This window comes from Marmota monax, unplaced genomic scaffold, assembly GCF_021218885.2.
Source record: "Marmota monax isolate L192 unplaced genomic scaffold, Marmota_monax_Labrador192_F-V1.1 WCK01_AAM20220418_F8-fsc00047, whole genome shotgun sequence".
NCBI lineage: Eukaryota > Metazoa > Chordata > Mammalia > Rodentia > Sciuridae > Marmota > Marmota monax.
This window is the reverse complement of record NW_026692072.1, coordinates 12,359,446-12,385,215: the sequence shown is the minus strand read 5'-3', so window position 1 is coordinate 12,385,215 and position 25,770 is coordinate 12,359,446. Positions and strand designations below refer to the sequence as shown.

Genomic DNA, 25,770 nt, shown 5'->3' with positions numbered 1-25,770 from the left:
CCACAAAGCTGAAAGGTGGACTGTGCAGTGGCAGCTCCCATGGCACTTTGTGCCAACTCTGTGGTTCTTTCCAAAGAATCTGCCCTGGGCAAATTCCTGACCTGGGAGAAGTTTTCTCTGTAGCTGCACTCAGAAACCTGCTGTTTTCACTCTGGTGCCTTTCTGTTCTTCTTGCCTTCCAAACTCAGAAACAGCCTCCCCTACTGAGGTTAACCCCTCTGGATAACTCAGACCAGTTTTTCCACCTGGGGTTCCCTGAGATCTTAAAAACAGAGCTGTTAAATCAGGACACTTTACTCAGCTGCCTGCCTGGAATGCTAGGGCAATGTCCAGAGGCTAAAACAGGTAGCCATCAGAGGACTCTGGCCCTGCCTGCAGCTCTCTGCTGGCTTGAATTTACTCTCCACAAGGCTGACAGAGTTCTTAAAAAGAAGAAGTCGGTGCTGGGGGCATACCTCAATGGCAGAGAGACTGCTTAGCATGCATGAGATGCAGAGTTCAATTCCCGGCGCCCCAATCCCCTCCCAACAAAACCACAGATGATAAAATGATAACTCGTGCTGTGGTGCATACCCATAGACCCAGCTACTAGGGAAGCTGAGGTAAGAAGAGAGATTCCAGGAATTCAGGGCCAGTCTGGGCATAGAGAACCTCCCCTGCCATCCAAAAAAAAAAAAAAAAATCTATTCTTCCATCACACTAGTTCTTGGTAGTCTCATCATTATCACATTGAACAGCACAGCTATAGAACATTTCAACCATTGCAGAAAATTCTATTGAACAGCATTGTTTAAACCCAACTCCTACTCACCCCTCCCATTTTTCATTTTAATTACATAACTTACATATGGGTACATTCCTATTATAAATTTTTGTTTTTCAGTGTTGGGGATGGAACCTAGGAATTTGTGCATTCTAGGCACGCACTCCACAACTGACCTACATTCCATGTCCTTGCTGTAAATTTTCTTTTCTTTTTTTGCAGGGTGGGGGGAGTGGGGGGTACCGGGGATTGAATTTAAGCCACATCCCCGGCCCTATTTTTCATTTTTATTTAGAAATAGGGTCTCACTGAATTGCTTAGCACCTTGCCTTTGCTGAGACTGGTTTTGAATTTGTGATTCTCCTGCCTCAGCCTCCCGAGCCACTGGGATTACAGGTGTGTGCCACTGCACCTGGCCTCACCAGGTGTTAAATTTTCTAACATTACAAAACCCTCCCTTTCTAATTTGAGATCTCTCCCTAGAGATAACTACCCCAAACAGTTTGGCATATCTTCATTTTGCTTCCTTCCCTCAACAGTATCCTGGGTGTTCATTCAAGAATATTTCTCTCAGCTGGGCGCAGTGATATGCTCCTGTAATCCCAGCGGCTCCAGAGGCTGAGGCAGGAGGATCTGAGTTCAAGGTCAGCCTCAGCAATTTAGCAAGGCCCTAAGCAATTCAGCGAGACCCTGCCTCTAAATACAGTATATAAAAGGCTGGGGATGTTGTTCAGAGGTTAAGTGCCCCTGGGTTCAATCCCTGGTACCAAAAAAAAAAAAAGTCCCTCATTCTCACTATCATCCCAGTGATTCCGGAGGCTAAGGCTGAGGCAGGAGGATCTAAGTTTGAGGCCATCCTGGGCAACTTAGGAAGACTATGTCTTAAAAACAAGAAAGAGACTGAGAGGAAGAGGGAGAGGGTCAGGGAGAGGGAGAGAGAGAGGGAGAAGAAGAGAGAGAGGTAGAGAGAGAGGGAAGAGGGAGAAGGAGAGAGAGAGAGGGAGAGGGAGAGGCAGAGGTTGGGTATGTGTAGAGAGAGAGAGAAAGAGAGAAGGGACTAAAAAAGGACTGGGGATGTACCTCAGTGGTAGCATGGTAAAGTGGCAGAGTGTTCCTTAGTTCAATCCCCAGCACCCCACCCTCCAGAAAAAGAATGCATTTCTATCTTGGGCTGGGGTGTAGCTTAGTGCTAGAGTGCTTGCCTAGCATGCACTAGGTCCTGAATCAATCTCTGTTCAATCTCTCTCAACCCTGTTCTTGAGTTGTTTCAGAGTAATCCATAAATTAAGTTATTTAACTATCTCCTTCATGATGGACATTTGTTTTTGTTTTTTCATGATGGACATTTGTTTCTAGTTTTCCCCACGGCAAACAATACTATATGCAAACATCCTTGTAATTCTTTCTGCACCTGCACACATGTTTTTCTAGGGTAGATAACAAAAAAAAAAAAAAAAACAGAATTGCTAGGACACTAATACCCGGAGGCTTGGCACACCCTGATGCTCCCGCCTAGAATGCCTTTCCACATGACTAATTCCTTCTCATCAAGCCCAATTCAATGTCATGTGAAAGGTGGTGTCTCCTGCCTGTTTTGCCATGGTTCTTCACATCTAGGTTGTATCAGTGTTATACACTTAGGGCTCAGCCTGGTTTATATATTCTAAATACCTTGCATAGGGTTTAGCAAGGAGTAAAAAGTCACATGTTTTCTTGGCTGGATGCATGAATAAATAAGCAAATAAATAAAAACACAGAAGTTAGAACATTCCAGAAACTAAAGGTGAGTCTGTGAGTGTCCTGATATTTGGCTACAGACCAAACTGCCACCTGGTAATTCCCCCTCCCCGTGCTAGGGTGCTAGGAATTGAGTCCAAGGCTTCCCACATGCTAGGCAAGCACTCTGCCACTGAGCTACATCCCCAACTCCAGCCTGGTACCCGGAGCCCACCCACCTCTCTCTAGTTTTCTGTCTTTATTGGGCCATCTGGCCCTGGGCATCTCATCTTGAACTCTATTTAGGTTGGGGATGGCACTGGTGGAGCAGTGTGTGTTAAGGGACCTGGCTACAGAGCACAGAAATTTGAGCTCTGGGGGCAGCACCCACTGGGAGTTGGTTTTCTAAGATTATGTCTGTTTCCTTTCACCTTTGAAGGAGCCCAGTATGCTCTGGGTTTTGGTTTATTTTATTTTTTCCCTTCCAGCACCTTAGGGACAATTAGGGTCAGCTGCAACATTTCTGCTTTCTGCTTCCAGATCTGAACCCAAGGGAAGCCAGATGTTTTCCACTCCACCTCCCCTTCTCCTTGTGGTCTTAAAAACGGCCCTGTTTTCTAAGTCTCTGTGGCCTAGCTTCCCCAAATCCCAGAGCCTGGCTGCCAACTTTATTTTTAATGAGCTTTTAATAGGCGACTCCTGTAATTAATTTCATTCTTATATTTTCACAATTTCTGTCTAGGTGCCTAAAGGCCCTCAGGCACTGTGTAGGGTGTTAACTGATTTAAAATAATACAAAACACTATGGCTGTCATTAGACATTTCTCCAGTCCCTCTGATTTGTAGTTGTTTTACAATATTAGCTGGGGCCCTTGACTCAGTGGAAGGTCAGCCAGTTCACCTGTCAGGTTTTATAGAGGTAAGAACAGAGATAAGGAGAGAAGGGACGTGCCCAAGCCCCAGGAGACAGTGAGTACTGAAAATGGTTTCAGAAGCTACATCCTCAGATCCACTACTCAGGCGTATTTGCCAAACGCGGCCAGAGTCCTCAGGCCAAAGGTGACTCGTCTTAGGTGCCTCACAGGCATCTTGAGGCAGTTTCAAGCTCCCATATCAGCCCTCATCAGCTAATGTCACCTCTGAAATTACCTCCATTCATTCTCTCCAGGCCTCCTTTCCATTTTGTGAGAGGATTTATCTGCATAAAGATAAGTCTTCCCGGATTTAGAAACAACTTGATTTTGCTATTTTTAAATCTGCCTTTTAAAAGTCCGCGCTCACGTACTCACTCTCCTCAAGGGAGTGGGGGCTGGGTTGGAAGAGGACGTGCTGGAGAGAGAACAGCGGAGCCCACCGGCTTCCCAGAGAGCGCGCCATCCCCCTGGGGGCGCACTTCTTGGAGCGCGACCGGGTCTCTCCAATCCGGAGCCAATCTGCGCCGCCTTGACCCCTGGAGCCCCAAAGACTTAGCTGGCCCGCGCTGGCGCAGGTCTTCGGGACGCAAGGCACCGCCGCTGGGTCGCCCGGCCCAGGAGCGAGAGGGAGGGGGAGGGAAGCCAAGCAGGTGGCGGTTAGGTCAGTCTGGGAATATTCGTGGACAGTTCCAGTGGATATAAATAACAGGCAGGCTCTGAAAAATCCCGAGGGGCTTGGGAGGGGGTGAGGAAGAGGGATTTACTTAGGGTTGGGTGGCAGAGTGGCGATCTGGAAAAATCTACTACGTTGATAAGAAGGTGGAGGGGAATAAGAATTTAAGAATGAATTGTGCAAAATATGGGAATAAAAACACGGAGGGGGCTGGGGTTGTGGCTCAGCGGTAGAGCGCTCGCCTAGCACGTGTGAGTTCCAGGGTTCGATCCTCAGCACCACATAAAAATAAATAAATAAATATATTGTGTCCAACTACAAATATATATATATATATATATATATATATATATATATATATATATATATATAATTTTTTTTTTAAAGAACATGGATGGGGAGGAGCTCGTGCCTTTTTGTCCCACCCCCACCATGTGTTTGTCCCAAGCCTCAGAATGCGCCCCAGATTAGCACACCGAGCTGGGCCTAGATATACCACGGTTTTGAAATCGGGCTTTGCCGGATTGGGGATCTCGGGCAAACCTCTGACGGTCTCTGAGCGTTAGTTTCTACCATCTGTAAAATGGGAATCCTAATGCTAGAGGGTAGGCGTGAGCCTCCCCCAAATTCTAAGAAAACCGCGCTCAGCAAAAAATGTAAGAATGTAAGAGTAGCTCTCCGCCCCGTCCACGGGTTCCCCTCCAGAGGGTGCCGGTGCAGACCCGGTACTCGGTCATTCTTCCAAGCCCTGCGGAGGGGCAGAGCCGAAATCTGACTCCCTGAAAGCCTGGCGGCGCCACTCTGGGGAGTCGGTCCTGTGTTCCTCGCCCGACAGTGGACCCCACGGTCCACGCCCCCAGAATCGTGGGTTTGGGCTGTGCCTGGAGCTCCCGCGGCGGGGCCGCGGGCTGGTGGGGTTGGGGCTGCAGAGCGCGGAGAGGGCGGGGCCGGGGGCTGGGCTTCCCGGGGGAGGGCCGGGCGCGCTCCGGGAGGCGGCGGCCCGGGCGGGGAGTGGTAGGACTCGGGCCGGAGCGTGGCCGGACCCCCACCCGCCGAGGGGCCCAGGGAGGACGCGGTGAGTGCCCTGGAGGGGACGCGCGGACACGCGGCTGCGGGAGCGATGGCTCCAGCCCGCCCTCTGGTCCTTAGGCTCCTGAAGTTTGCAATGGGACCGACTCCCGCTCCGGGAGACCCCAGCCACCCGGCTCTTCTTGGAGCCGCGAAGGGCTGCCGCCGAGGCGAGGGGGCGTCTCGTTCGCGGCGCCGCCAACTCCGTGATTCCTCAGGCCTGTAGGGGATTGGGTAACGTCGGGGCTGGAGGGTCAAACCATTTCCCCAGGCGTCCCAAATCGCCCTCCCTGCGTTTGCCTTAGGGCCCCTAAAGGGGCCTCACTCTCCGGCGACCCCTGATCCTCTTCAAAGAGCCCCAATTCCTGGGGCGGCCGCGCAGGACTACCCTCTGGAGTCCATCGCGGTGCGGGCCCTGTCTGGGGGCTCCCACTCTCCTCCTCGGTGACGGGCTGGCCCCACCCCCGCCGAAACCAAGTTCAACAAGTTTGACCAAGAAGTCCTAGAACCTCCATGGTTAGGCCTGGCCCTGCCACCTCCGCGTGGGCTTCACGGGCTCAGAGTTGTGCAGCGCTGGGCCGAAGCAGGGGTGGAGTGGGGTCTGTCGTGGGGCTCTGTCCCGTAAGGGTTGAGGCCAGAGACGTTCAGGCCCTGGGCTCCAAGATTTGATGTGGAGTCTCGGGTTTGGAGTGCGTCATCAAGCCGCAGACACCTCAGCCGGCAGGTCGGGTTTCCAAAAGAGCCCCTTTGTTATGCCCCTCCCTGGCCGGCCTCCTCCCCCTTTCGCGGCGCCACCCCCTCCCCCAGCCTCGGAGCGCTCAGGCTGCTGGTGCCAGCCCCACCGGCCTCAGCGCCCCTTTCTGCCCCGTTCTGGCCAGCGACTGCCCGCTCCTGTGCCTTCAAATCCTAGGGCTGTGGGCTGACTCTGACCGGGAGGGCCTGCTGGGGAAGAAGCTTTTGGGCGCAGCCTGTGACTCAGGACCTAGCGCTGGGCAGGGCCGGGTGGCTGTGCTCCCTCTCAGGGGCATGCCCCCAGCTTCTGTTAGGGGTGAGGGCTGATGTGGGGCCCGGCCACCTTCCAGCCTCAGGTGGGGAGAGTGATTCTTCCCTGAAATCCAGGACTCCCTACCTTGGCCCCAGCAGCTGTGAGTAGACCCTGCCAAGCTGCAGAAGACTTCTCTGGGCCCAGTAGGTGTGCTCCCTTGGCCTGGGAAGATTTCCTTACTTGCTTTCTGAGCTCTTGCCTGTGGCAGAGTGTTTGGCCTGATTTGGGTTTCTGCTGAGTTCACCTTGTGCCAACCCTTCTCATCAGGGACTAAGGCCCACCCCAGGAGCTAGATGAAGCCTGGCTGTGGGGCCTGGCTGTGCCTGGGGCTTGAGCTTGTGTTTGCTCTGCGAGGCCCTGGGGAGCTGTGCCAACCCTGTACACACAGCCTGCTCTGTTCTGAGGCCAGAGAGGGAACTAGTGGGGGGCAGCTCTCTGGGGAGCAGGGAGCAGGGAGGCTGAAGCAGGCAGGGGCCGCCCCAGCCCTGATGGCTCATTGGTTTAGCTCCAAAGGCCCTGTGATTTATGGCTGCAGATCTCTTTCTCTCTCTCTCTGGCTGGCAAGTCCTTTCTGGATAAGTGGGGCCCACTTAAGAGGAAGCAAGGTGAAGAAGAGCCTTGGTGAGGCTGCTGCTCTTTGCTCAGATACCTCCATTGCCTGTAGCCCTATGAGGTCTCCAGAGAGGGCTGAGCTGTACCTCCTGCAATTGGAGGCAGGAAGCCTCCAAGGCCAGGCTTTCCCACAGCTGCTGAGGCCAGTGGGTTTCCTGGTCTTCAGGTGGACATCATTCATTTTTTCTTTTCTTTTTGGTACTGGGGATTGAACCCCGGGTCTTGCACATGCTAAGCACACGTTCCACCACTGAGTTAGTCCTTTATTTTTTTAGCTAATTATTTCTGATTCCAGTGCCTGGGAAAACACAAATTCAGAACTGCTGAAGTCTGTCAATGACAGGGGACAGATGTCCTGTCAGTCACATTCCATGGGATATATGCCCTGATTGAGGTCTTACAGGGGTTGTGGGAGTCCAGAGGATAGAGGGACAGAGGGGAGTAGCTATGGATAAGATGCCTCCATTTGAGTTTGAAGGATGAGCAGAGGTTCAGAAGTTTGAAGGAAGCATTTGACAGAGCCCCACTTTGGACCAGCAGGCACACACTCTGTCCCCCAAGCCTAACTGTCCCTTGGGTCATGGGCTTGCTCAGAGGAAGCTGTTTCCTTCTAGGGGCTGTGAGTCAGTGCTGGGGACAGCTGAGATCCTGTCCAGAGGCGGGTGCGGGAGTGGTCACATACCGCTGTGTCCTCTGGTCCCCCAGGTGGTGGCTGCGGGATCAGAATTCGCCTTGCCCTCTTTGCCATCCTGGAGAACACTTTTCTAACTGGCTAGTGGCCTGTCTGGCTTCCTCATGTTGCATCAGACTCTGGGCTTTTTGAGGGCAGGACTGTGTTGTTTGTTACCCATGGGGCACTGAGGGACCTCTGTGGATGTTGGGGAGGGGAAGGAGTATCTCCTTATGACTGCTGGGACCCTGGCATTTTTCATTCATTGCCGTGTTTTAGTCTTGCACTACCCTGGCATGGAAGCTTATTGGGGAAGGGGGTTTCCACCTTAGAGAAGCTGACGTTCTTGTAGGACAATAAAATGCACTTGTCTGCGCTTCCTGGCCAAGATGGGATTAGGCCTCTTGGCTCCCTTTCTGCTCTTGCCAGCCCAGGCAGCTATGGGACTGTGGCTGGCCACCCTCTGACTTGGCCTGGTCTGCTAACGGGGTTGCCTTGTTCAAGGGGAGGCAAGAGGAACCCTGGCTTGGGTAGGAGTCCTCTTCTCTCATCCAGAATGCGGGGAGTGGGGCCTTCTGCCCACCACACACCCCCGCCTGCCACCTAATCCCTGGCTGGATCGTGTGACCCGCTTGGCATTCTCCTGCCTGGAATCTGGCTTCTGACAGCAGTTGCTATATCGGGGAGCGGGCACCGCCCTAGACACGCTAAGCCCCCACCCTTACCCCCTGCTTTGCTCTTATTCACTTCAAGGCAGATCACAGTGGCAGCTTGGAGCTGGACATCTAGGTCCCTAAAGTGATCTCTAGGTTCCAGGTACATGAGAGAAGGGAAGTCCTAGGGCAAGTGGAAGAGCTTTGAAATTGCCATCTTTGACCCTTTAAAGGCTCTGCTTGGGGACTTCCAGCCCCCTGCTTGCTCAGTCCTAGCTCTGATGGTTCTTGGGTGGTGGGGATGAGAGTGGGATAAGACCCAGAGATAGCAGAAGGTCTTTTCCTAGCTCCCAAAGTATAGGTCGAGCTTTCCTATCTGCCCATCTGCCCTCCACAGCCCCAAATCTGCCACCATTCCGTGCTGCGGGGACACCATGGCTCCAGAAGAGGACGCTGGAGGGGAGGCCTTCGGGGGCAGTTTCTGGGAGGTGAGCAGCTGGGGCCTGGGTTTTGGGTGGCACTGAAATGCCCCCTGTTCTCTGGGCTCAGCACTTGTCCAGAAGAGGAACCTAGCTGTCAACCTCAACCTGAGAGGGGGCTTCTTCTTGTGAAACTGCCCTTCTCATATGTGTCCCCAGGCTGGCAACTATAGACGGACAGTGCAGCGGGTGGAGGATGGGCACCGGCTGTGTGGAGACCTGGTCAGCTGCTTCCAGGAGCGTGCTCGCATTGAGAAGGCCTATGCCCAGCAGCTGGCTGACTGGGCTCGTAAGTGGAGAGGCGCCGTGGAGAAAGGTGAGCCATCCGCAGGCCCAGCAGGGAGCAGAGAGAACTGTGAGAGTGGGACCCTCAGGGCGGCTTCTTTTTACACTTGTGGAAAGTTCAGGGCTTCTACTTCTGCCCTCCCTTTAAATTCCTGGTTATCTACATAGTTGTGCCATTGGAGTTTGCAAAGTATGTCCGTGAGTTACTCTGATATTTCTAACAAATCTAGGATAGAGATGGTCCGTTTTATGCATTTTTCTTTCTTCTTTTTGTTTTAGTGCTGGGAATGGAACCTAGGGCGTTGGGCATGCTAGGCAGGTGCTTTACCATTGGGTTATACTACCAGTCCTCTGTGCATTTTCTAGAGGAGAAACTGGAAGTTCAGAGAAGCTGTGGGACTTGCCTTCGGCTTCACTCCAGTGCTTTGGGCAAGTTAAATTGACTTCTCTGGGCCTCCGTTTCCCTGGGCCTCCATGTTGGTAATGACACTGTATCACACTAGTGGTAGAGACAAGAATTGAGTAAGATTTGCCCTCTCAGGGCACAAAATAGGCATTTTGTAAGCAGCAGCTGACATCACTGCATTCATCTTTGCACCCCGCTCCCCTGCCTTTGTGCCTGGCACCCAGAGTAGCACCAGTGAGAGGGGTTGTGCTGCTTGGGGTGGCACCCCCAGCCTGGCCTAAGCTCCATCCATCTGCAGGCCCCCAGTATGGCACGTTGGAGAAGGCCTGGCATGCCTTCTTCACCGCAGCTGAGCGGCTGAGCGAGCTGCACCTGGAGGTGCGGGAGAAGCTGCATGGGCCAGACAGTGAGCGAGTTCGCACCTGGCAGCGGGGGGCCTTCCACCGGCCAGTGCTGGGTGGCTTCCGCGAGAGCCGGGCTGCAGAGGATGGCTTCCGCAAGGCCCAGAAGCCCTGGCTAAAGAGGTTGAAGGAGGTGAGGCTGGGTTCAGTGGGGATTGGACAGGCCCCTTCAGGGTCTGCATAGGACTCAAGGGGGATGGTCCATGGTGTCTAGGGTCAAGTGTTGTTCCCACACATGTCAGGTTGAGGCTTCCAAGAAGAGCTATCATGCAGCCCGGAAGGATGAGAAGACAGCCCAGACCCGGGAGAGCCATGCAAAGGCAGACAGCGCCACGTCCCAGGAGCAGCTGCGTAAACTGCAAGAGCGGGTGGGACGCTGCACCAAGGAGGCAGAGAAGGTACAGGCGTGGGGCAAGGCTTTCTCAATGAAACTTGCTCCCTGAATGCTTTTTCTGGTCTCCAGCATCTTATTGCTCTAGTCTTCGTTTGCCTCCCCTCTCTCCAGGTGATCTTTTAAAGAAAGGACCTGAGAGAAGGTGATACTTTGCCTAGGGGGAGAAATGGGGGATTTCAGGCAACTGGGGTGTCTTTAGCCATTAAGAACTTCTAGCTCCTTTCCTATAGAGTGCCACCTGGGACTGGCTCTCAGATTGCCCCCTCTGCCTGGAGTGCCCTTCCCTCCAGTGCTACGTATCTAGATCCTCCCCATCTTTTGAGGTGCTATTCAGTTTCTACCTCCTCCAGGAAACTTTTCTGATTTCTCACACCCTTTCCTGTAGTTGACCCCATCTCATTCTCCACCCGACTCTTACAGATACTGTGCCTGGATGTCACCTCCCTTGTTAGGATGCTGGGGTCCTTGTGGACAGGAACTGGGTCTCAGGCCCGATTGTCCATGGTGGCTGTGCCTGGTAAATGCTGGTGGAGTTCTGAGTGGAGAGTGGTCCCATCCTCACTGGCACCTCCCTTCTCTTTCACCCAGACAAAAATGCAGTACGAGCAGACGCTGGCTGAGCTGCATCGCTACACACCGCGCTACATGGAGGACATGGAGCAGGCCTTTGAGAGCTGCCAGGCTGCTGAGCGCCAGCGACTTCTCTTCTTTAAGGATATGCTACTCACCTTGCACCAGCACCTTGACCTCTCTAGCAGTGACAAGTATGGCCTGTGTGGTGGGCTTTGGGTCCCCTCTGCCTCTGCCTCCTTGCTTTGGCTGGGCTGAATGACATTGGGAGTATAGGGGCCTAGGACTTCCCCATCTGATGGAGTGTCTTGGGCCATAGGTTCCATGAACTTCACCGAGACCTGCATCAAGGCATCGAGGCAGCCAGTGATGAGGAGGATCTGCGCTGGTGGCGCAGCACCCACGGGCCGGGCATGGCCATGAACTGGCCACAGTTTGAGGCACGTGTTGCAGGCTGGGTGGGGCTTAGAGGTGGGCTGAGTTTAGTGTGGTCTGGAGGAGAGAGGCCAGCCTTGGAATGAAGTATGGTCATTGAAGGTGGTCTGGATGGCCTTGCTGCCACTACAGCTGCAGCCCAGCCTGACCTAAGCACTGTTCCCACAGGAGTGGTCCTTGGACACACAGAGGACAATCAGCCGGAAGGAGAAGGGTGGCCGGAGCCCCGATGAGGTTACTCTGACCAGTATCGTACCTACAAGAGATGGCACTGCACCCCCACCCCAGTCCCCTGGGTCCCCAGGGTGAGAACTGGGAGCCTGGCTAAGGCAAAGAAACAGCTCTGCTCCATCTGGCCTTTCTTTCCTTTGCTTCCTCCCTTCACGCCTGAAGTGGGTTGAAAATTGGTGCCAGGGACCTAAGGGCCAACTCGGGAGAGGGAATGATGCTAGGTTTTGCAGAGGTTTAGATTTTCCAATCAGTTTCCATGTTCCCTCTCACTTCTGCTGCACCTCAGCTGTGTGTACAGGAATTGCACCTGAGCTCACAGTTGTGAATGGTGGAGGTGTGACTAGAGTCTTTGAGCTCCTCCCTGCCTGCCTCTGCAGCATCCCTCCGAGGGATGAGCCCTTTGCCCTGAGTCCTGGGTGAGATCTATAGCCCAAGGTATTCTGGGATCTGAGCTGTTGCTCCTTTCTGCCTCCCCTTTCCAGCAGTGGACAGGATGAGGAATGGTCAGATGAGGAGACTCCCCGGAAGGCTGCCATTGGGGTGCGGGTGCGGGCACTCTATGACTACGCTGGCCAGGAAGCTGATGAGCTGAGCTTCCGAGCAGGTACTTAGGGGCCCCTTTCCTGTTTCTTTCAGGCTTCAGTCCCTGCCTTACTTGCCTGAGCAGGGGTGTGGAAAAGGGAAGCCAGATACTTCATTCCCAAGAGCCAGTTCTTTGGCCATTCAGGCTGTTCTGGGTCCAGCTAGCTGGGGCCTGATTGTTGCCTCTGGATCCGGGGTGGGGCAGCTTTCTGGTTTCCATGGCCTCCCCCAGCCTGAGCCAGGTCTCCTGTAGCTTGCTGTCAGGCTCTTAGATTACCCCATTCCCCTCAGTACTTGACCCAGTTGTGGGAATGGCTGGGGGCCAGAACAGTTAGCAGTGACCAATCCCCCTTCCTCCAGGGGAAGAACTGCTGAAGATGAGCGAGGAGGATGAGCAGGGCTGGTGCCAAGGCCAGTTGCAGAGTGGCCGCATTGGCCTGTACCCTGCCAATTATGTGGAGTGTGTGGGTGCTTGAGTACCCTGACAGTCCTTCTGCGATGTCTCTCCACCCTGGGTCAGAGCCCAGCTGCTCTTGGACAACCGGACCTGAGGGCCCTGAACCATCTTGCTGCTGCTGTCCCTCTGCTGGAGGAGGGAAGAAGTCCTGGGACCCAGGGAAGGGAGGGGCCTGTGTCTAGGATGGGGCTGGTAGGGAAGGGCCAACTGAGTGTAGGCCAAGAGCAGGATGGGAGGTCAGAGGTAAAAGAAGGGTTTAAGGATGCCTGGGCCTCCCTGGGAGCACTTTGGTTCTCTCCAAGAGCAGAGGATCCAGCTCCTGGACTGTTTGGGGGCTCTTGGGGGTTGGCTGGGGGTGAGCATAGTTCTGGGCTTGCAGTACCCTCTTTTGTGACTTACTCTAGTGTGTATTAAACTTGATCAAAAAGAAAAAAAAAGAAAGAAAGAAAAGAAAAAAGTACCATCAGGCATTGTGTGCATTTTTTGATACTCTACCCTTGCACCTGGAGGGAGGCCCTGGGGGAGATCTGTGGGCACATCGTGTGTTATGGGGCAGGGGGCGCTAGGGCTGGGCAAAGGTTTGCCACCTGGTACCTCCCTGGAACTTAAGAACTCTAACCTGGGCTGGAAGGGATTGGTGATCAAGCTTGGTGTTAGCTGGCCAAGGCTCGAAGTTGGGTGCTGGGTTGTGAGTTGAGCGGAACCTCGGCCGGTGTGCTCGAGCTGGTGGGACAAAGAACTTGGGAGGGTTGTTAATCATTACTCTTGGGTCGGTAACAGGCCAGAGCTAGGGCCCCCAGTTCCCCCGCTCGCCTCCAGCAGGCAGCCGGCGGCAGGCAGCTCCGCCCCCTGGCGGCGTTCTCGAGGAAGTTTGGGCCTGCCCGCGAGCCGTCGCCCGCCCCGGCTGCGGATTGGCCTGACGCAGCTGGGCGTTTACTTCGCGGCTGCTGGTGATCGCTGCTGTGACGTCTCGCTCCTGTTCATCCGGCTGTTCATTGGCTCAGATCCGTCCCAGATCACCCCACCCCTTAGCTGGTCTGAGTGCCGCGGAGGCCGGCCGGCTTAGCCCGCCTTCCCAGCCGTCGATTGGCCCGCGACAGAACCGGCTGGTCGCGGTTGTGTCTGGGAAGGAGAGAAAATGGCGGCGGAGCCGAGCAAGACCGAAATTCAGACCCTTTTTAAGAGACTTCGAGCAATTCCAACTAACAAGGTGCATGAAAAGGAGGGGCGCGGGGTCTGGCACCTGCCGAGAAGCGATATCCCTTCCCCCGAGGCCTGAGAGAGGGAGAGGGGCCGAGGTGGGCGGTTTTGTTGGGATGTCAGAGCCCGGCCTCAACTCGGGCCCTGACTGTTCGCTTATTTGCTTCATCCTCTCAGGCCTGTTTCGATTGCGGCGCAAAGAGTCCGAGCTGGGCCAGTATCACGTATGGTGTTTTCTTGTGCATTGACTGCTCCGGGGTGCACCGCTCTCTGGGCGTCCATCTCAGCTTTATCAGGTGGGTTCTCCGCGCCGTTACTGTGCTTCCACCAGGGCTGTGTGGCCAGCAAGAGAGAGTGGCTGCCTCGACTTTGACCATCCTGAATTCGGTGTTTGAAACCTCTGGGCCGGGCAGGGGTCCAGTAGCCTTTTTGGGCCTGAGTACCACCTGTTTGAACCCCTTGCCACATAAACGGTCCTCTCCGCGTTTGGATCAAAACTTCCTTCTTCAGGGTCTACCAATTTGAGACTCTTCAGCGTTATTTTGGGGAAAGAACTAGCCAGCATTGACCTTGTTATTGCAGATAGCTTGGCTGAATATGTCCTTAGTGAGACTGACCATTTTTCAGGGTAAAGTCAAATCCAAGCTTGTGTGCCTAAAAGTGGGACTTCCTTTCTTATCTGGGGAAATAATTAGCACACTTTGAAACAGGTGAATGAAGGGCAAAGCACAGGGCAGAGTGGAGGAATTGGGGCAGTGACTAATTAATGTTTCCTGTGTGCCTGCAGCAGCCAGACATCAAATAACATGTGTGGGCCTGCCAGGGAAGCAGGTCTCCTGTTATTTGTTGGTAAGTGACACACAGCTCTTGTACATAGGTCCACAGAGTTGGATTCCAACTGGAACTGGTTCCAGCTGAGGTGTATGCAAGTCGGTGGGAATGCCAATGCGGTAAATTTCCTTTAATTTCCCTCCAATCTCCCATAATTTCGCCTGGGTACTAATTTTGCAATTATTTCCTAGGGGGCCCTATTCTCTGTTCAGAGGGTCCCTTGGTCTACAACACCAGCATAGTATCTCTCAAAGGGGCTTCAAATTCAGACTAAACTGGACAGATGTTCTTGAGAAAAGGCCGAGAAAGTTTGACTGTCCCCAGTCATTGAGTTCTTGTGGGCCTGCCTGGATGGAAGGTGGATAGAGTGGGTATGGCATGCTGTCCTCAGGAGGAGTTAAGTGAGGGCTGGGCTTCATTCAGTCATCTCTGAGAATGGGATGTGGCAAAGTATTTTTTGCAGGAATTTCAGAGGAACTTTACCTCTGTGAAAAACTACTGGTGTCAATATTGCATCAGTCTGTATAAATAATAACAAGGATGTTAAAAGGGGATGTCTTCTATTGCCAATAATATTTTTGCTCTGGTGAGAATCACTTGCAGCACACTCCATTCTTTTCTTTGCTCTCTAGACAGCCTTTTTCCGCCAGCATGGATGCACAGCCAGTGATGCCAACACCAAATATAATAGCCGAGCAGCCCAGATGTACCGAGAGAAGATCCGGCAGCTGGGGAGTGCAGCCCTGGCTAGGCATGGCACTGATGTAAGTGCCTGTCCCTGGGCTGGGGCAGTGGGGGAAGGGTGCTCAGAGCCCTGTGTTTTATACCATCTCCCTTTTAGCTTTGGATAGACAACATGGGAAGTGCTCCTAGTCACTCTCCAGAGAAGAAGGACTCTGATTTCTTCACAGAACACACTCAAGTGAGTACCCCCAGGGAATATTTCCCCAATTGTCCTTGATAGGTGGTTTATTTACCAAGGCCAAGGGCCTTCTATGATCATGGCATAGATTGCCTTGGTATGATACCTCAGAGAATGTCTGTTCTCCACTGAGTTGGTAACTGCTAGCCACTGGTTAGGCCAAGGTGTTTTATTCTTTAGGTAAGTAGAAGGGTGATAGAATCCTCCTTAGAAATGAACCCCTAGGAACTGGGGAGGTAGAGTGTAAGAGAAGCTTCTTCCAGGCTTAAGAAGTCTCAGGCCCCAAATAACTTTTCTTAGTTTCTACCCCTATAAGAGAGGCGTTGTGCTTGGAGACTTTTCTTGAAAAGATCCCCTCCCCTAAGGTCTACCTTGTGAGAAAGGCTTCTCTTTTGTTGGCACTGGGTATTGAAATTGGATTCATTAGTTTTCACCCCTGCCTCTCCACTTGGCATTTCTGTGATGTGGCCAAGTCACTTAACCTGCCCAAACCTCAGTTTCTAAAATGGAATGTAGCTACCTCAAAGGGCTGATTGTGATAATTAAGTGGTTTGTCTATGAGGAGCCCTTAGCCTTGTGCCTGGTACATGGAAAGTGTCTAGTAGTTGGGTTTTCTGTTAGGGGAATGTGCTCAGGCTTTAAGTAAACAGTGGAGGGAGGGAGGGAGGGGCCTGCTGGTTTCCAGCGTCTTTCTGGTGAATAGCAACTGAAATTTACTTGCTGACCTCCAGTCTCCATTCCTTATGGGCTAGGAATAGGGCCTTATACCCTCAAGGTACTTGCAGGTTCTTGGCACTCCTTGCCAGCAATAAGTGGCTCACTAAGGCTTCTGTGATCTGGCCTCCTTTTCAGCCCCCTACCTGGGATGCACCAGACACTGAGCCTTCAGACGCCCAGCAGCCTGTCCCGTCTGCAGATAGCAGTGGCCTGGCACGTGAGTTCAACCCAGATTCTAACCAAGTACCCTGGTCCTGGGAAAGGATTTGGAGCTATGAAGGGGATACATGGCCAAGGAAATAGAAATGAGTGTGTGTGTGTGTGTGTGAGAGAGAGAGAGAGAGAGAGGTCTTCCTTTAGCCTTGGGTGGGATGGAATTCATCTGTAACTTGGAGGAAGTGGTGGGAATTTTTCTTTTGATGGCAAGCTGAGGAAAGCCAGGCACTCTTGATGTATCACTTTCTTTGAAGGGAGGTTATAAGATGCCAAGAGCCTTATACCTAATGCCTATCATTGTATCCACAGAGCCAGAGCAAGGCCCGAACACTGACCTGCTTGGCACCTCACCCAAAGCCTCTCTGGGTCAGTATGCCAGCTGGCAGGTGTGGGTGGCTGGGAGAGGGTGGGCATCAAGTGTTCTTTACAGATACCTGCTGCCTAGTCATGTGAACTGAGGCCATAGGAGACCGAACACCCGACCTGTCTGGGTTTGGGCTCTAATTGAAGTAGTGGCTGCAACAGTGACTTCAGAGCTGGGCCCTTTGAATTGACAGACCAGGGTGGGCTGCCTCTGAGTGTGGGACTGGATCTAGCCAAAGTGTGGGGAGGCCATTGAGAGACTGGACACCTATCCCTGGAGTCAGGTAGGGCTGGCTTGTCTGGTCCTATTGAGGGTTGGGAGACAGCTCTGAGCTGCTGATGGCTAGAGGCTACATTGTCTTTTTGACCCTGGTTTGGTCCTTCAGCTCTTTTCTTTTTTTTGTGGCCTTCGAACTTGGTTAGAATAAACATCTCCTTTGCTGACCTTGGTTCTGTTGACTCTTGGGGGTTGGGGCAGGAACCCAGCAGAGTAACTAAACAGCTGATGCCTGGAAATGTTGGCTTGACTGGGTCTAAAGTAGGCTCTGTACAGGCCTCTGGGCTTGGAAGGCATATGGAGGCTCTGGGGCAGGCCTCTTGTTAGCCACAAGTCTGTTTCTCCTCCAGAGTCCATGTATCTGTCAGCTAAAGGGGCCCCTCCAGCCAGAGGTAACCTGCAGCTGCTTGGGGAGCCTACCTTCTGCACATCAGCTCTCTGCTCTAGGAGCTGAGGCTAGTGTTTGGCATCTAACCCCTGCCTAACGGTCTTCACTTGTGGCTCAGGGACTTTTGTCTCTGGTGCTTCAGGTCTAGGCTCCTGCTGCAACTTGCTAGGAGTCAAAAGGCTCCCCTAACCTTGTCTTTCTTTCGCTTGGATGCCATCAGTTGGAATTGGTGGTGGTAGCCTGGCCTTCCCCTGCCTGAAGCTGTTTTTAGATGCTCTTGCCATGAAGCATGGTGTGGACTGAGCTGCTGCCTCTGACCTTCCTTTCTCCTGCTCATGCCCACCCTCTTTCTCACACAGAACTGAAAAGTTCCATCATTGGCAAGAAGAAGCCAGCTGCAGCTAAGAAAGGGGTAGGTGGGGAGAGTAGTGTAGAGTGATTAGAAGCTGGAGTGGGACTGCCTGGGTTTATGACTTTGGCATGGTACTTAACTTGTCTCATTTAAAGGTGTCCATCCTCAGGGACTTGCTGTGGGGAGACAGACTGAGCACATCTAGTGCTTGGCACGTAGCAGATCATAGTCAACCTTAACTACTGTCCTCATTCTCTGAGGCCTCTGCTGGGATTGAGTGAGCCACCTCATGCCCAGCTACAGCAGAACCATTGTTCTGCCAGCCATGCTCACTGGGCTTCTATTTCTGACCCTAGACTTTAAGGAGGACCTCTTCCTTGTGGGTATAGCTAGGGTATTGATGCCTGGAAGGGAGCGGCGGGGCCTCGCTGGCAGGCCCCATGTCACATGGTTCTCTCCCCAGCTGGGTGCCAAAAAAGGACTTGGGGCCCAGAAGGTGAGCAACCAGAGCTTCAGTGAGATTGAGCGGCAGGCCCAGGTGGCAGAGAAACTCCGTGAGCAACAGGCAGCTGATGCCAAGAAGCAGGCAGAGGAGTCCATGTGAGCAATTGCCACAGTGGGCCTGGTTGACGGTGGGGGATGGGGGTAGCACAGGTGCCAGCTGCCGATCCATTCACCCCTATAGGGTTGCCTCCATGCGTCTGGCCTACCAGGAGCTCCAGATTGATCGGAAGAAGGAGGAGAAAAAGCTACAGAATCTGGAAGGGAAGAAGCGTGAGCAGGCTGAGAGGCTGGGCATGGGCTTGGTAGCCCGAAGGTGAGGCTCAGCCCAGGGTGTGGCAGGGAAATGCCCTTGTTTTTCTGAGAACCCGTGCAGGGTCTTCCAGCAGTTCAGGATTCATGCTTAGTTTTCCTCTGAGGTTGGATACACGATGTTATTTATTGTCTTAAAGCACCTACCACAGTGCTTGGCATATAGTAGGTATGTGCTTATTAAGTATTTGTTACATAAGTGAAATAGGATCAGGACTAAATAAGATTAAGATCAGGAGGCTAGGGTGGTGTTTATTAGAGAGGCTGGGGCAGTTCTTTATTTTCTGAGACCTTCTTGAGAACTGCCAGGCATTTCTAGTGTCTACACATGGTTGGGCAACATGCCTTCTGTTTCAGAACCACTGGGTTTATATTGTTGTTACCTTTATAAGTGGGAACAGCTGTGATGCATTTTGTGCCACACTTAACGCAGAGACTTCAGGAACAGATTTTTGGTCTCTTAAAAATTGGAATATCATGCAGGTTCAGTGGTGCATGCCTTAACCCCAGTTGCCTGAGAAGTGAGGCAGGAGGATCTGAAATTCAAAGCCAGTCTAAGCAACTTAACAAGGCCCTCAAGGCAGTATGCAACTTAGCAAGACCCTGTGTTCAAAAATAAAAAAGGGCTGGGGTGTGGTTTGGTGGTTGAGTGCCCTGGGTTCAATCCCCAGTACCAAAAAAGGAAAAAAAAAAGGAATATGTAATAGTGCATGGGCAGGGGAAGAAGGTTCAGAAGGTTCTGAGTGGTGCCTGAGGAAGCATCCAGCAGTTGGGTGGCTGCTGTTGTGCTGCAGTATTAGTACCTCTAGCTTCATGCCAGCTTCATTTTTCTGCACAGCTCTGTCTCCCACTCGGTGCTGTCTGAGATGCAGGTGATTGAGCAAGAAACACCAGTGAGTGCAAAATCTTCTCGTTCACAGCTGGACTTGTTTGATGATGTTGGAACTTTTGCCTCTGGACCCCCAAAGTAAGACTATTGCTGGGGCATAGACTTGGCTACCATGTCCCTTATCAGATTGTTCTGAGCCACTCTGCTGTCTCCCTAGGTACAAGGACAACCCCTTTTCCTTGGGGGAAACTTTTGGTTCCCGCTGGGACACAGATGCCACCTGGGGTATGGACAGGGTAGAAGACAAGGAGCCAGAAGTGACCATCTCAACCATCCGGCCTATTTCAGAAAGGTAGAATCTTCTAGGGTATCTGTTCAGTAGAACTTTCTGCAATGATGGAAATGTTCTATGTCTGTGAAGTCCAGTATGATGGCTACTATAACTACTGGGCCCTAAAAATGTGACTAGTAAGCAAGGGACTAAATTTCTAATGTAATTTAATATAATATTAGTAAATGTACATAGCCACATGTGGCTAGCTCATCAGACAGTCAGGGAATCTGGCTTTGGTTTGAGCTGTGCTCTGTCACAGACAGCCTGGCACCTGTTTAGTTTGGGAGAGGGCTGATTTTAGACCTCCCTCCCAAAGGCATGTCCCTGGTCATCTTATTGATTGATTGTGGCACTGGGATAGGACCTAGGCCCTACATATGCTAGGCAATTTACTCTACATCTGAACTATACACCTAACTCCTTTTTATTTTATTTTTTTAAACCTATCCATCTTAATCTGGGTAATGTTTTACTGGTAAGTTTTTTGAAAGCACTGATTTATAAAATGGGGACATAAATAACTAGGTCACAGGGTCACTGGAAGGATTAAATGAAATGAGACTTGTAAAACCCCTAGTCTAGTGCCTGTGCATAATCAGTGCTGGAACAGGAATGACCATGTACCTGTTCATCAGGATGCATCTGAGAGTAAAAGGGTGGTACAGTTAATCATGACAGAAGAGTATGTATAAGCTCAGGAAAACAGATGTGATTACTCCAGTGTTAGGCAAATTATAACTAGGAGTAGAATAGTAGCAGTGACAACATGGCCTCCTGGACCTTGATGAAGCCACAGTGGTTTGGGGTGGAACCCTAGGCTCCTGCAAACCATATTTCTACCCTGAGTAATGTGATAACTCAGGCTGTCAGTGACTCAGTTCCAGTGTGAGAAAAGAAGGGGCCTCCTGGTATCCCTTTGGATGCTCCTCACCAGGGGAGATGGACCCTGAGTCTTAGAACCACAGACAGAATAGGGCATGGTAAGCCACTGCCAGAAGGCCATTGGTGCTTTTTGGTTTTTGGCCTCTGTACTCTGCTTCTCCCAAGAGAAAGGTCAGAGACGTTCCACTTTTACCCCTCAGAGCCACAAACCGGAGGGAAGTGGAGAGCCGGAGCTCAAGCCTCGAGTCCAGCGAAGCACGTCAGAAATTTGCAGGAGCAAAAGCCATCTCATCTGACATGTTCTTTGGGCGGGAGGTGGATGCTGAGGTAAGTGGAATTGTCTACCTGAGGCTGGCAGCAGCAAACAGAAGCAAGAACTTTCTTCCTGCCTCTACTTTGGGTTTTAGTAACAGAAGGGCTCACCCTATGAGTTCCTGTGTCATTGGCCAAAATATCTCCAGGTCTTGCCTTTTCTTCAATTTAGTATGAAGCCAGGTCTCGGCTACAGCAGCTCTCAGGCAGCAATGCAATCAGCTCTTCGGACCTCTTTGGGGACGTGGATGGAGCTCATGGTGCAGGTAGGGCCCAGTAGGGTGGTGGGCACTAAGCAAGGCTTGAGAGCTCAGCTGGGAGGGCCCCATTTTGGGGAATGGCTTCCTGCAGGGCTCTGAGTCACCCCTTTCCTTGCTTCTTATAGGAAGTGTGTCTCTGGGGAATGTGCTTCCTACGGCTGATATTGCCCAGTTTAAGCAGGGTGTCAAGTCTGTGGCTGGCAAGATGGCTGTGTTGGCCAATGGCGTGATGAATTCTTTGCAGGTGAGACTGGGCTGCTGAACCTGGGGAAGAGGTCTGAAGAGTAGTGCCTGGAGCTTTGCCTTCACCATATTCAGACATGCCACTGGCAGCCTTAAAGAGAGCATTTCCTTTCAACTCTGTTCCAGATTTGGGCCTCTCCCTAAGACAGTGCTATGTCTTGGGTTGATTTTCCCCTTTTTTTTTTTTTTTTTTTGTACTGGGGATTGAACCCACAGGTGCTTAACTACTGAGCCACATTCCCCTCCCTTTTTATATTTTATTTTAGAGATAGGGTCTTACTAAGTTGCTTAGGGCCTTGCTAAGTTACTGAGGCTGGCTTTGAACTCATGATCTCCTGCCTCAGCCTCCTGACCACTGGGATTATAGGTGTGCACCACCATGCCCAGTGATTTTTCCCATCTTGTCAACTGTACCACTCTCCTAGCTGTGAGGGCTAGCTCCTTGGATTAGTGTCCATGCTCCCCTCCCCAGCTCTCATCAAGTTTCCTACCTGTGGGGGCCTAGCCCTTTGCTGCTAGAGTTCTACTGTGGGCGGACTGGGGGAAGCAGCGTGCATCCTGGGAAGTTGCTGCCATGTAGATGCTGACTTTCTTTTTTCTTCTCCCCTCCCCCCAGGATCGCTATGGTTCCTACTGATAACAAGCTCCTTGCTTAGGCCTCTGGTGGTGACAGAAGCAAGAACTCATGATTCCCAGGCCAGGGATACCTGCCTTGTGGAAGCTGGGAGGATTTGTTACTTTCTGTGTGTGGTGTGTGAGTGGGGTGACTTTGGAGGATCTTGGGCAAGGGGAATGGTCAGCACCAGCCCTTGTCCTCTGCCTGTGGATTAAGCCCCTATTCTGGTCCCCTCACGCCCCCTCCTCTGTGCTAGTGTCCTTCCAGTCCTGCCCACAAGCTGCTGCTCGCTCGGCCTGCAACGCTGGGAGTGAGGGGGGGGAGTTGCCTCTGGGTGACTTATTCTGGGTCCAGCCCTTCCACAGGTTGGGAACGTGAAAGCCTAAGGCTTTGTGGGCTCTAGGATCCTTTTTAGGTGGTGGGGGGCTTGGGCCTTTGTCCAGTGGAACCAGGGGGAGGCCTAGCAAGAGTTATGCTGTAGACCAGCTCCTGGGGAGAGGCTCTGGACATGCCACTGCTGCTTTTACTCTTCTGGAGGCAGGGGAGTGGAAGGACCTTCTTCTAGGCCTTACTAAGGACTAGAAACTATCTGGCACCTAAAGGTTTCGTTTGGGATCAGCCTGGAGGCCTGTCTTACTGCCACCACAGAGGCTGACTTCTGCTACATGTCCCTGAACCCTTCCCTATCATCACTGGGTCATGGCACCCACTGTCTGCGCCTGGGACTCTGTCCCTTCTTCCCTGGTTGATGCCCACATTGGGTCTCATCTGCCCTGTGTCCTGACTGGAGGCGGTGGGTATGCTCCTAGCTGGCTGAGGAAGCTGAGAACATGAGGGACAGAAGCAGGCTCCTTGGGCTCAGCTTCCTTCCTCTACATCATCCTGGGCTGAGGAGGCCTGGACAGCCCCCTAATGGCCTGCAGGCCTCACCTCTGGCAGCTGGGCCATGCACTGTGTCATCCTTGGTGCCATCTTGCCCTGCCATGCTGGCAGTCGGCCCAACCCCTACCTGTGGGTCTCAGGTTGGGCTTCCAAGCAACACAGATCACTCTTCCCTCTTCCCCTCCCCAGAGGGACATGACTTTCTTTCAGGACTGTTTGTATTGAAACAAAGTGGTGTCAAAATAAAGCCCCCACGGGGCCCTATGGGTCAACGTGAAGGAGTGTCCTCCATCCTGCCTCCCTGCCCAGTGTAGCCCCTTGCTCACTCTCTGGGCTCCCACCGATACTGGTTGGGCGTCGTTGCTGAAGCCAAGAATACTCTCTCTGGGGCCTCCAGCTTGTCTCTTGCCCCTGTGCTGCCGTGCAGTCCGCTGCAGCCTGGACCTCACCACCCTGTTGCATGCGGAGGAAAGAGCTGGTGTTAGTTGGCCCTTTAGCCCACCTGCAGAGCCTAGGGCTGAGTAACCTTAGCAGCCCTATTCCTCATGACGGGGGGCTTGAATAGGGATGGGTCTCATTACTGAGTTTAAATTAAAAAGTATATATATATATATATATATATATATATTTAGGCGTAAGTGGGACCGTTTTTAATCCTGAAAGCGTGGATGCATTTGTGCACACACCCCCCCCCCCCCCCTTGGCTTGGATCTCCCTTTCCTGACAAGGGCCCCTGAAACATCTCTGTGACGCTTAGAATCCTCAAGTACAGTTAGAAACTACTGGTCTGGGAGATAGTAGAGGCTTAGGATGGGTAGAGCCATAGGGCTCAAAGCCAGTGACTTCAAATGTGGTTCTGGGGTTCCAGTTTTGGAATCCTTTCAAGTGTTCATAAAAATTCCTGATTTCTACGGGGCACAGTGGCGCATGTCTGTAATCCCAGTGGCTTGGGAGGCTAAGGCAAGAGGATTGCTTGTTCAAAGCCAGCCTCAGTACAAGTGAGGTGTTAAGCAACTCAATAAAATACAAAATAGGGCTGGGGATATAGCTCAGTGGTCGAATGCCCCCAAGTTCAATCCCTGGTACCAAAAAAAAAAAAGAAAAAAAAATCTTATTTCTGATTGGGCATGGTGGCACGTGCTTGTAATCTTAGTGGTTCAGGAGGCCAAGGAAGGGGAATCATAAATTCAAGGTCGGCCTCAGCAATTTAACAAGACCCTGTCTCAAAATTAAAAAAAAAATAAAAAGGTCTGGGGACATGTTTCTGTGGTTAAGCATCCCTGGATTCAATCCCTGTGGCTCCCCCCACCTCAAAAGAAGAAAAAAATCCTGATTTCTGGATCCCCATCCAGAGTCACTCTGAGACTTAGGAAGTAGCTGCATTGTGATTGATGCTTACTGGGATTGGAGAAAACTCAAGGGCTGGAATAGTTTTGGAACAGGCCTCCCAGTACTGCAGGACTTCAGGAGCCATTTCTTGCAATTATCCATGGCTAGTCTTGGTAATGAGGAGCCTAGGAAAGTGTTTGCTTAGTAGTAGGGACACCTGCTTCAGAAGAGGCAGCCTGCTTTGCTTGGGCCCCTTGGGTCCCCACCCCCAAAAAAGTTAAGAGACCACCTGCCTTACCTTCCTCCCATCTTAGGGAGCTTGTACACCTCAGGCCTGTTTTCACAGCTGCATCCCTGCCGCCCTAACCCTGAGCAGGTCCAGTGTTTCAAGAAGGTTGTGCAGTGCCAGCCCTCTGTAGCCAGGTCTAGAAGAACCTGTCCCTGAACCCTCTGAGCTTTTCTGAAGGCCATTCCAGCTGCGTGCACCCCTCCTTTGGCTGCTCACATGCAGATGGACCCCTGGCAACCTCAGCAGGTCTCCAGGCATGAGGGGCCCACCAGCCCCACCGCCCCTCCCCCTCGTGCCAGTAAAGCACTCAAACCCAAACTTCCCCTTTCCCTTCACCCTTCAGCCTAGTGGTTTTAGACTCACTGCTTATCGGACACAAGGGACTTTATTTCAGCCTTCACTATTAGATACAAGAAACCCAAAGCAGATTTTGAAAACGAAATTATCTTCTTGCCTACCCTTCTTCCAATCATGGCTGGTGTCTGATTCCTCCAGCAGAAGCCACAGTGGTATGTCCTCCTAGTACTTGCTCTTAGGTGTCACCCTGACCATTCATGGCCCTGCATAGCTATTCACGTCTCCCCCTTAGTGGAGCTGCTGTGAGGAGATGACCCCGATCAGGGCACTAGCAGAGGCTGGCTGAAAAGAAACTGCTGCTCTTAATAAATAGAAGGACTAGTCAACAAAAGACTAAGGCCAGGTCCCCTTTCCAGTGATGAGGAGGCCTCAGAGCAGTCCATAGTTTAAGGTCTGACGAAACCCCAAGGGCTAACAGCCAAGGAGAATGGGCTATTTAGTTTCTAGGGTCACTGCTCGGCTTGGCTGATTACTGAAGTGGCCTTTGGCTGGGGCTGTTACTCAGCCTTTTCATCAGGAGAGGGCAGCACAGCAAGGTGTGGAGAGGAGGTCAGCGGAGGTGCCATGGGCTGGAGTGGGAGAAAGTACAGGGCACAGGCGGGCCCTAGAGATTCCTCAAGTCTCGGACTCGTCTGTCTCTTCAGTGGAGCCATCGCTTTCTGCATCCACTTTGCGGGAGTGATGGAGAGGTCTCCATGGGGAGCCAACCCGGGGAGGGATCCGGGAAGGCAGGCAGCTGGCCTCTGGAGTGGCAGAGTTGACCAGGCCTGGGACCTGGACCAACCTGAAGAAGGGAAAAAGTCCGGAGGGCAGCATGGTGCCACATGTCCGGAGCCCAGGACCTCCATGCTCACTTGCTTTTGGATGAACCCCCAAGGACTCAGGATAGCTCAGGCCTCTGCTGGCCCCCAAGCCCTTCTTTGACCAGTGTGGCATGTTACTGACATGTGCTGTGTGACCTGTGATGGGGCACAGCCATGTCTGACTCAGATTTGGCTCCCACA

The 25,770-nt window shown here is 52.3% G+C and overlaps 3 protein-coding genes across 8 annotated transcripts in view; 2 read left to right on the top strand and 1 right to left on the bottom strand.

Moving 5' to 3' along the window:
- Window positions 1-4,908: 4,908 nt before the first annotated feature.
- Pacsin3 (protein kinase C and casein kinase substrate in neurons 3) lies at window positions 4,909-12,814 on the top strand. 5 transcript variants are annotated; one of them, XM_046457465.2, is made up of 10 exons: window positions 4,909-4,930; window positions 8,512-8,602; window positions 8,753-8,909; window positions 9,583-9,818; window positions 9,928-10,083; window positions 10,668-10,843; window positions 10,969-11,089; window positions 11,253-11,389; window positions 11,798-11,919; window positions 12,258-12,812. In XM_046457465.2, the coding sequence occupies exons 2-10, from the start codon at window positions 8,549-8,551 to the stop codon at window positions 12,371-12,373; spliced, it is 1,275 nt and encodes a 424-aa protein (XP_046313421.1). In that variant the 5' UTR covers window positions 4,909-4,930; window positions 8,512-8,548; the 3' UTR covers window positions 12,374-12,812. The 5 variants fall into 5 exon arrangements, with proteins under 5 accessions (XP_046313421.1, XP_046313396.1, XP_046313404.1 ...); XM_046457440.2 differs by lacking the exon at window positions 4,909-4,930 and adding an exon at window positions 5,035-5,141; XM_046457448.2 differs by lacking the exon at window positions 4,909-4,930 and adding an exon at window positions 5,966-6,279.
- Window positions 12,815-13,370: 556 nt separating this feature from the next.
- On the top strand, window positions 13,371-23,069 carry Arfgap2 (ADP ribosylation factor GTPase activating protein 2). Of its 2 annotated transcripts, XM_046457413.2 has the most exons (17): window positions 13,371-13,564; window positions 13,732-13,850; window positions 14,432-14,504; window positions 15,018-15,149; window positions 15,227-15,307; window positions 16,160-16,241; window positions 16,550-16,606; window positions 17,231-17,272; window positions 17,628-17,680; window positions 18,084-18,220; window positions 18,306-18,437; window positions 19,272-19,400; window positions 19,480-19,614; window positions 20,679-20,805; window positions 20,963-21,056; window positions 21,176-21,294; window positions 21,910-23,069. In XM_046457413.2, the coding sequence occupies exons 1-17, from the start codon at window positions 13,493-13,495 to the stop codon at window positions 21,928-21,930; spliced, it is 1,605 nt and encodes a 534-aa protein (XP_046313369.1). In that variant the 5' UTR covers window positions 13,371-13,492; the 3' UTR covers window positions 21,931-23,069. The 2 variants fall into 2 exon arrangements, with proteins under 2 accessions (XP_046313369.1, XP_046313378.1); XM_046457422.2 differs by lacking the exon at window positions 17,231-17,272 and having other exon boundaries at window positions 13,373-13,564.
- A 1,706-nt stretch (window positions 23,070-24,775) lies between these two features.
- Cstpp1 (centriolar satellite-associated tubulin polyglutamylase complex regulator 1) overlaps window positions 24,776-25,770 on the bottom strand; it is a 176,233-nt gene continuing 175,238 nt past the window's right edge. Inside the window, exon 9 of the mRNA XM_046457479.2 lies at window positions 24,776-25,550. Within this exon, the coding sequence (XP_046313435.1) occupies window positions 25,382-25,550 (169 nt within the window). The 3' untranslated portion in view covers window positions 24,776-25,381. The remainder of the gene's footprint in view (window positions 25,551-25,770) is intronic.

What these genes read in the sequence shown, in the direction of transcription:
- Pacsin3 (XM_046457465.2), top strand. Translation starts at nt 8,549, where the DNA reads ATGGCTCCAGAAGAGGACGCTGGAGGGGAGGCCTTCGGGGGCAGTTTC. An exon ending in GGCTAAAGAGGTTGAAGGAG is followed by an intron (nt 9,819 to 9,927) that starts GTGAGGCTGGGT and finishes CACACATGTCAG; the next exon opens with GTTGAGGCTTCCAAGAAGAG. An exon ending in GCACCAAGGAGGCAGAGAAG is followed by an intron (nt 10,084 to 10,667) that starts GTACAGGCGTGG and finishes TCTTTCACCCAG; the next exon opens with ACAAAAATGCAGTACGAGCA.
- Arfgap2 (XM_046457413.2), top strand. Translation starts at nt 13,493, where the DNA reads ATGGCGGCGGAGCCGAGCAAGACCGAAATTCAGACCCTTTTTAAGAGA. An exon ending in ATGGGCTTGGTAGCCCGAAG is followed by an intron (nt 18,438 to 19,271) that starts GTGAGGCTCAGC and finishes TTTTCTGCACAG; the next exon opens with CTCTGTCTCCCACTCGGTGC. An exon ending in TTTGCCTCTGGACCCCCAAA is followed by an intron (nt 19,401 to 19,479) that starts GTAAGACTATTG and finishes CTGTCTCCCTAG; the next exon opens with GTACAAGGACAACCCCTTTT.